This window comes from Aulostomus chinensis, chromosome 22, assembly GCF_037954235.1.
Source record: "Aulostomus chinensis isolate RoL2024-O1b breed Wild chromosome 22, RoL_Achi_v1.0, whole genome shotgun sequence".
Classification (NCBI taxonomy): Eukaryota; Metazoa; Chordata; class Actinopteri; order Syngnathiformes; family Aulostomidae; genus Aulostomus; species Aulostomus chinensis.
This window is the reverse complement of record NC_141341.1, coordinates 4,178,682-4,187,500: the sequence shown is the minus strand read 5'-3', so window position 1 is coordinate 4,187,500 and position 8,819 is coordinate 4,178,682. Positions and strand designations below refer to the sequence as shown.

At 43.3% G+C, this 8,819-nt stretch overlaps 1 protein-coding gene across 1 annotated transcript in view; it reads left to right on the top strand.

Annotated features, from left to right (window-relative positions):
• The window catches only part of pvrl2l (PVR cell adhesion molecule related 2 like), a 302,926-nt gene extending 296,279 nt beyond the window's left edge, over positions 1 to 6,647 (top strand). The window contains exons 7-10 of the mRNA XM_086193277.1: positions 365 to 494; positions 2,216 to 2,273; positions 3,887 to 3,982; positions 4,719 to 6,647. Coding sequence (XP_086049403.1) covers positions 365 to 494; positions 2,216 to 2,273; positions 3,887 to 3,982; positions 4,719 to 4,922 — 488 coding nt within the window. The 3' untranslated portion in view covers positions 4,923 to 6,647. The remainder of the gene's footprint in view (positions 1 to 364; positions 495 to 2,215; positions 2,274 to 3,886; positions 3,983 to 4,718) is intronic.
• Positions 6,648 to 8,819: the final 2,172 nt, after the last annotated feature.

Sequence of the window (8,819 nt, the reverse complement as noted above, 5' to 3'; positions counted from 1 at the left end):
ATCACGTGTCCGTGTGGTGGTTGGGGTCAAGAGGTCGCGGACACCTCGACTCCAGTAAATATGATACAAGATGGTACTTGAACCGGAGGGCAGATGTTCAGTGCGTCATCCGACTCCGCTCCTCCTCCTCTGAGGATTTATTGTTCCTTTGACTCACGTTTCATTAAACCCAAACTGCCGGCTGTTTATTGCTGAGCCACAATTAATAATGAAATACGGCACTCAGCTTCAGCTCCACGGAAAAAAAGACAAATATTGCAAGAGAGCAACATTAAAGTGGCAGAAGCAGTCACAAGAGATTTAAATGAGTCGGTAATAAACTCTCTCGATCTCCTCTCTTCTCTCTCTCTCTCTCTCTCTCCAGAGGAGAAACGGCCGACCACATCGAGCCCATCCACAGGTGCTGTCATCGGGGGGATCCTCGGCGCTCTCATCCTCATCGGCATCATCATAGGCGCCTACTTCTTCATCCGTAAACGCCAGGAAGATGGAGAGTGAGTCTTCATTAGCTATTCTGCACTGGTTTCATAGCATATTCAACCTCCCGAGCCTCCCTCTCCGGGACAGTGGGCTCGTTAAAAGGAGTGAGTTGTCAGGTGGGGACCCGGCAGAGGTAGCAGCTGACAAGTCCTGACCTGAAGTTAATAGTGGAGGAGCGTCAGGGGGCTTCTGAGAGCCAAAATTCTCAGCCCCCTGCTTCCTGTTCATGCCTTTTACTCCCCTGGGTTGTCAGTGTAAATAGGAATTCCCCCCCCCATACGTGCTTCGCTGTAGGAGGTGATTTTGCTAATGGAACCCTCCTGCAGAACAGCAGGGGAAGGAGAAGTGTTCATGATAATGAAGCTCTGATTCCAACGTAGGCGGAGGAAGATTTGGAAGAACAGTTTCCTGTTCCCCCACCTGAAGACATAAGTGAGGAGAGGTCAGTCACGTGGCCTTGAAGACAGGATCGTAGCAAATGTTAGCGTCACAGCTAAAGCTTCGTGGGTGTTCTGCTTCTCTTTTAACTTGTTTTGAGTGCCTCACATCAACTAAACAATAGCTCTATTAATACTCATAATTATTCTAATATTAATGATGATGATAATGATGTCTGAACTGCCTCCGTGAGCATCTGTCAGTAGAAAATTGATCATTTCAGCAGGAATTGCTGGAGACTAAACCGGAGAATATTGACTCTACGGTTATTTTCGGTGGATTAATATTAATAATGCTTTCCTTTCCACTTGGTGCGGTAGCTCATAAAACAATATCAGGTTCCCCTGCTCTCCTGTGGCTACAAATGTGTTAATTTATTTACAGTTTTTCGAACAATAAAAAACAAAAATTACAGAAGAAGAGACGCGCCATTTTATAACAAGATAATTAAGTGATAATCACGCAGCAAAAGTCAAGCTCGTTCACCGATGTAAACCTTGGCCCCAAACTGCTGTTTTCCATTTGTTATTTATGTGATAATGAATGAATTTAACATGTAAATTATGATAATTAGTGGTGTTTCACAGCAGCTGATGCCTGTGCACGACCAACATACGTGTTAAATTCTTCAACTTTGCACATAAGACAAGGAACTTAACACCCTTGCTCTGTGCGTCTTGCACTTTAATGCCACGACTTACTTTTTTCCATGCAAATGAGCTTTCAGGAAGTGATTGATGTGTTGTTGCATTTACCATCGCACGTTTGGTGTATTTTCTACTTCTTTCTTTTTCCTTTTGCAGTATTCTATACTCATGTATCTACCAAGGGACTGCAGATGTAAATTAGCATTCATGCTAACTCCAGAATATTTACAGACGTATTTATACTAATGCTCATGGATGTGAGCTGTTCCTTTCAAATTAAGACTAAACAAATAAATAAATAACTTTTTAATTGTTGTTTTGTTTACAGTGCAAGCCACTTTTTTAAAAAATATTATTTGCATCTACAGTCCAGTGACTGCAGATGCAAGTTCGCTAATTAGCTAGCCAACTCTGGCTTAATGATTTCTTTATTTATGTCCCCGGACAAATAAGCCAAGGAACTAAACTAAATCTCACCAGTTTAGTTTTTTAAGTGGCCGTTGTTGAATTCTGCCTGGGAAAATGAGTGAACACACTCACGACCTTTTATCTCGGCGCACTCTCAGATTTTATACACGCGCACAAAGAAGTGGGACATCCTCACACATGAGCGATCAGTGTTGTGTTATCTCTGTCTTCCCTCCAATCAGGGGTCCTCCCAAGCACAAACCCCCTCCCCCCGTGAAGGCCGGCAGCTCAACAGAAATGGTGAGTGTTGGTTTCAAATCAATCTTTATTGTCATTTCAGTGATATTCCACACACACAGACTCCATTTAGACAGTCATAATGGGGCTAATGGCTATTGATTGGAGGTCTGAGTTGGCCTATGTGTGTCGAAATAATTAGCTGGGTTTGTTAAGAGCTCCATTAGAGTGCCGCTCTACTCCACCTCCTCCTCCACATCCTCCTCTCTCTCAACTCATTTCATCCCATCAATCCATCACATGTTGTCGTACTTGTACCGCCGTGTGTAATGAGACTAAAAGGCTGAAAATTTATGTTGAGTGTATGTATAAAATATGTCTAATTGGTTCTAAATGCCGGTTCATGTGGCTCATCTGTGAATGTGGACTGAATCTTTACCTTGGGGGGGGGGGGGGGGGGGGGCATTATTTCTGGAGCGCTGTTGCTTTTAGCCTTCGTATCCCAAGTGACATCAGCCTGCTAACTACCACAGTGACAAAGCATTTGAACATTTTGCTTTAAAAGCTGTTTCTGAGAGATTGTGAGGGTTTGTAGAATTTTTTTTTTTTTTTTTTTTTTGTGGTCTTAAACATTTTTTTGAAAATCGGATGCTGTTGAGTGAACCGGGCTTGAAGCTGTAGTGCAACACTTCAGTTGTACCTTCCATTCAAGCTCTCACTCAGCGAGTTGTCAAGGCCAATCACTGAGCACCCAGTGAGAGGATGCACACTGAGCGTGTGCACCAGCGGCTTGGCCTCCATGTATGGTGGCGTCGTCACGTGACCTTTGCTGCAGGTCTGTGCTGACGTGATTTCTGAGGTGTTGCACGCGCATGAAGTGACGTGTACCTGCCCTTTAGGCTATGGCATTAAATTGATGTGCAACTGTCAATCAATCTTTCACTCAAATGTGAATTATATATTCACAAATCCTCAGAGTGAAGCTATCTTAAAGAGCGTTGTGACTCAGCAAAGTAGACAACAGGGGGACTTGTGACCAAAGCGTGCATCTGTAGGTGTAATGACTGTCACCGTCTGAAGATGGAGACAAAGTGCTGCTCTTTAGCTTTAAAACCCAGCTCACGCGAAAGATTCACGTTAACGGTTGCAGTGGTGCCAACCGGCTGGTTCCAGACCACCTGTGAGTTCCAAGAGTGACTTTGGTCACATCAATTTTTCTGGACAATGAATGTTTGTGTAAAACAATCTTGTCTCCACGCCGTTCATTGGTGTGTTTTCAGAGCTTTAATCCTCTTCAAACTTCTAAAATGAGTTCACTATCAGAGTTGTGCATGGCTTTATATATGTACGTACCGCAATGTGTGCTGAACGGTGTGGATAAGTCTTTATAAGTAAAGGTGTTATTTTTTATAGGTCTTTTTTCTCAACGTCAGCTGCTTTAGGACTTAATTTCTTTGTGATGTGAAGGAGAACAAGCACAGAGCTTAGACAGTGTGTGTTATGTAATCTTTTAAAGATGTCAGTGGAATTCAGGCAGGTCCAAGTCTCAAGTGTACTCCCCTGTTATCTCGTCAATAATAATGCGTCGTCTCAAGGTCCCCCGTCCTCTCCTCGACTCCTCTGAGCTCTGTTTGTGTTTTCTCTCGCATGTGTCGATGCGGCTACTGTGAATGTAGCTGAACAAGCCATCAGAGCCTCCCACAGCCACCGAGATGGCACCTCTCAGCCCAGGAGAGGTTTACTACGAGCCCACAGGGGGAGAGCCTGTCACGGTAACTAACACACACACACACACACACACACACACACACACACACACACAGAGTTTTTCCTCACTGATATATGAGCCACATCCAGTCACAATCGGTTTCATAACCGTTTGGACCGACTCACAGTGTGTTGCAGGGATGTCACGGTGGTTTTTACTCCACACAGCATCAATTAATCCTGTGCTTATTATTAAAATCAAGCTGTTGTGAAAAAAAAAAATCTCCTTCTTAATCCTTTAGAATCTGATCCTTGGTCACACTGCCTGTGTTTGAAGGCAAATATTAGAGAGGCAGATATTCCACCTTTATTTTGAAAACAAAGTGAACATACTTCTAACAGGGCTGCACACTTCAGGAAAAACAGCAACTTCTTAGTTTTGACTGAAATTGTGATATGATTTGCAATGTTAAAAGGAGTCTCAATCAATACGCTCATTTTTATTAAAAAAAAAACATTTCAATAATCCTCTCGGCAGGAAAGTGCTGCAGCAGCACAATGCCTTCTTTAAAGTGCGTTTTTTGACTCTTAATTGCAACGAGATTGTAATTTGTGAGTCATTTCGATTAGATTTGCAACCGTAATTCCAAATTTGATGGGGGTCATGTAAACACCATATTCTGGTGTTTACATTTACGGTCATTCTCCAAACTGGAAGTTTCACAGTTACAGATTTGTGTCAAAATGCTTTCATTTAAACGGCGAATGTCTGTATGCCTTCCCTTCGCATCCCCCTTCCAGAACCTGGACGATGAGACCACCGGAGCCCTGAACGGTGGCGCCCCCCCGGTCCTCGCCGACTCGGCTAAATACGACAACGTCAACGAGCACAAAGACCACGCCCCCGACGGACACCACACCAACGACGTGTCAACCAACCACGAACCACCGGCTGCCAACATCGCTCATGGCGAGAGCTTTGTATCTTCCCCCATGTATGTGTAGCCATGGCAACCGTCGATAAATCACAGGTGTAAGGGTCACCTAAATTTGCATGAGAGGCAAAGGCGAGCACACTTGTTGCCACACACCCTCCTTCTATCGTCCATCAAACCTTGAAAGATTTACAAATTTTAACCACCTTCTACATTTTGGTGTTTATTTTATTTACCGACACGTATATGTTTTTTTTTTAAAAATCATTATTATTTAGGGTATTAAAAAAAAAAAAACTTCACATCTCCCCGATTTAAACAAAAAAAGAGGGGGAAAAAATGTGTGTGTGAATTTCGGAGGTGAAATCCCTGCCAGGGAGAGGCATGTTGAGGTGACTTTGTTTTTTTTTTAATGTTTTAATTCTGCAAGCTGAGGTTTGATTGGCATTTACATTCCAAACATCCGGTTAAAATAAAATATCAGAGCCATTTAAGATGCACACACACACACACACACACACACACACACACACACACACACACACACACACTTACTGTACTTTATATCTGTCAAGCCAGCTAGCCATTGAAATCATATTGTGTATCATATGATGAGGCGGGCTTTGACAGCGTGTGAAAGGTGTTACATTGTGGGAGAGCGATTATCTGCTGATTCACACACGCTTGTGGGCTGCTTGTATACTCAAATTTACATTAACCCCCCCCCCCCTCAAAAAAACAACAACCCTAACAGCTTATTCAGTGGGATTTTACATGCATTTTGTGCCATGAACATACAAATGCATTGTTAAGCTTCGTTTCTTTGTTTTTTCCCAGACGTGGGAAGTGATTTAGCCCCGGATCAAAGAGCAGGCTCCTGCTGCAGCGCTGTGTCACACAGAATGTAAATCCTTTAAAAGTATTCCTCCTCATCACTTCCAGACTTGAGGGGCCACACAATAGGCCACAGTCCAATAAAGACACACATCCCATCCTTACGGTCAGAGGATCTCATATGTGGTGGACCGCAGTGCCGGGAAGCTCGTTAGCACTAACGAGCGAGGTCTAATTATTCTGAAGCTTGGTAACCTGGCAACGCGACACGATGAACACTCCGTGATTTACTTTTGCTGTTGTTAATTTCACGTGTGTGAGGCTGTATAATGAGGAGACGCGGCACACTTAGACACATCAAGTCCTGCTGTCGAGGTGTGTGAATGTTCCGCGTACGCTGGGAGAATACGGCCATTCCAAACATCAGAACCTGCAGAACGTGGTTTTGTATTTCAGCGCCGCCGCCCCACACACACACACACACACACACACACACACACACACACCCTAAAAACATGAGCAACAACTTCACCTGAATTAAAAATGAGCATCATGGATGTCAGTTGGTACCAAATGATGAACAATGTAAATATTATTGATAATATTGAATTATATATATTGTTGGTGAAATGTGTACACATAAAAAAAAACTAAGTGTTATCAGTGCCTCTGTACAGGGGATGGAAGTTTGTTAAATGTCAAATTGAGCAAGTGTATATTACTCTTTTACTTTTCACAGGTACATCATGGTTAAAATGTTTTGAGTATATAACAAAACAACAACAACAACAACAACAACAAAAAAAGAAAAGAAATGGTGTGGATTTTTGCTCCTTGTTCATGTAACTCTGCATGGCATGATCGGTGGCTTGTTGAAACACTTTCCCAAGGCTGTTTGCAGAATATTTTTCATGTGTAAAAACATATTGAATGTCAAAACAAAGAGGTTTTTTTTTTTTTTTATAAAAATATATATATATATAATCTATGTCTCAAAAGCATCTGCCACAGTCACGCACACCACAAGCACAAGTCCAGTTTCAGTTGAGAGAAAGAGGGATTTGGGTTGTTTTTATTTTGACTTCTGTTGGTTGTCTGCTTGTTTGTTGTCTTCAACGCTCCATCCAGCATGGAGTCGCCATCTCTCACCGCCACAGGGAGCAGCACATTCACATGCAATCTTTCCCGTCAGCGGGCTTCATCCCGAGCTCTCGCTCGAGTCTTTTGTGGTGCGTAAATGTTATCGTGGTGAGATTTCAGACGACGGGCGACACCCGACCGGGCCGGTTAGAATCGCCCTCGGAGGCGCATCTACCGGCGGAACGGGTTCAGAAACATGACCCAGCTGCCTGACACAGGCTGGAACAGACCCAGGAAATCTGAATGACGGAATAAGATACAGAATTCCGGGGAGCTGAGAAGGATCGTGGTGTAGTCACCGAGCCAAAGTAGAGATCCGGAGTCAATTCTTGCGTTGCTCCACGAGGCTCGTTTTCCTCGCGAGCAGAGGAGCTCTCAAGACGTCTCCACGGATCAATCATCATTGCAGCTTCTGCAAATGCAAAGTTCAGTGTGCAAATCATGTGTTGGTAGACAACTGATGAGAGGCTATGTTTCCGTCACGTTCTTGCCAGATGTGGCACCGCTGCTCCATCAGTAGCGACGGACGTTTTTAGAGCCCTTTACTGAACTTTCTCTCTAAAATGACGCTCAGCTGTGGGGAAATGCGGTGGTTGATGAACGTGCAATAGACTTCAGAACGGATGCAGTTTAAAAAAAAAAAAAAAGGGAGTGCAAAAGTTTAGTTTCTACTTTTATTATCTACGTTTTGTCTATGGGATGTTTACTTTGATTAAAGGGAATGTCTGCATGCTGCATGGGGGGGAAACAGAGCCGCGCCACGATGAATTATTTGGCGTTTTTGGCTCGCTTTTATGGTGCAGTGTCAGACAATCACGTACAATGGACATTATAACCCTGCCACAGAACAATTTTTCGCTCTTTTGTTTTAAAATTAATTTCTTTATTTAGTTGCTTGGTGGATTAATGTGATTTATGTGTTGGCCGGCAGCCGCGCTTGACAGGATGAGCAACAGGAAATTGACAATCATTGGAACCCAATCTATCAGAGACCAATGACTCAGCAAGCGTTCAGTGCTAAATTTCAACTCTGCCGCCTCATTGAAGGGATCGCTCTGTTTTAATCAGCTTCACTTTGCAGCATCTTGAATTAGAACCAACATTTTCAGGACTACGGTCATAAAAAATGTCTCCTAAATGGAAAATCCATAAGAGATATTAGCCAGAACTCACACAACAGCAGGGAGCTGTGAGGAGGGGAAGTGTGGTGATGTGAGCTGGATAAGCGGTTGGACCGCGGCTCCAGGATCGGTCAGTCTGAGCCAGCCGCCAGCAGCGTTGCGTTCTGGTTAAGGTGCTTTGCTCAGTCTCCCAACTCCTCCTGTTATCGGTTTGATACCAGAAACACAAGCTGTGAATCTCAGCAATAAAGCCCTTCAGTCTCAATCTGGTCCTCCCCCTCATTTACCTTCTTTCTTTTCTTTTCTTTTTTTCCTGCCCTTCTTTCTGGTTAATCCATAGTCATCACAGTTTTTCATCACCGAGCCAGACGTGCCTTGTTTATGTTATTTTTAGCTTTTCAAGTCTCACATTTCTTGTCTGACAGCGGAGGGATGATGAGAAGAGAAACACACAAACACAGGACGGCTTTGACACCGATGATGGCAATACGAAAAAGAAACACTGGAGATGTGATCAAATGTATTGATTTTCTTATTTTTCATGTTTTTTTGTTTGTTTGTTTTGTGTTTCACTGGATGATTATCATTTTGTATGCTTTCTGGGAAACCTATTGTACATGTTTTACAGACCATTGTCTTGTCAAATAAAAATGTAAACCAAAAGCGCAGCAGATCTGGCTGGATCATTCTGGGTGTTTACCTGTGTCGGCAGCACGTTACCAGGATGTGAAGAAACAGCTGAGACGTCTTTGTTCATTCAATGAGACGTGGAGAAATACCATCGTTGCCTCTCTTTCTCACAGTTAGAGGCAGACAGGATGGAATGTAGCACAAGTACTACTACTACTACTACTATTACTATGTGCTAGGCC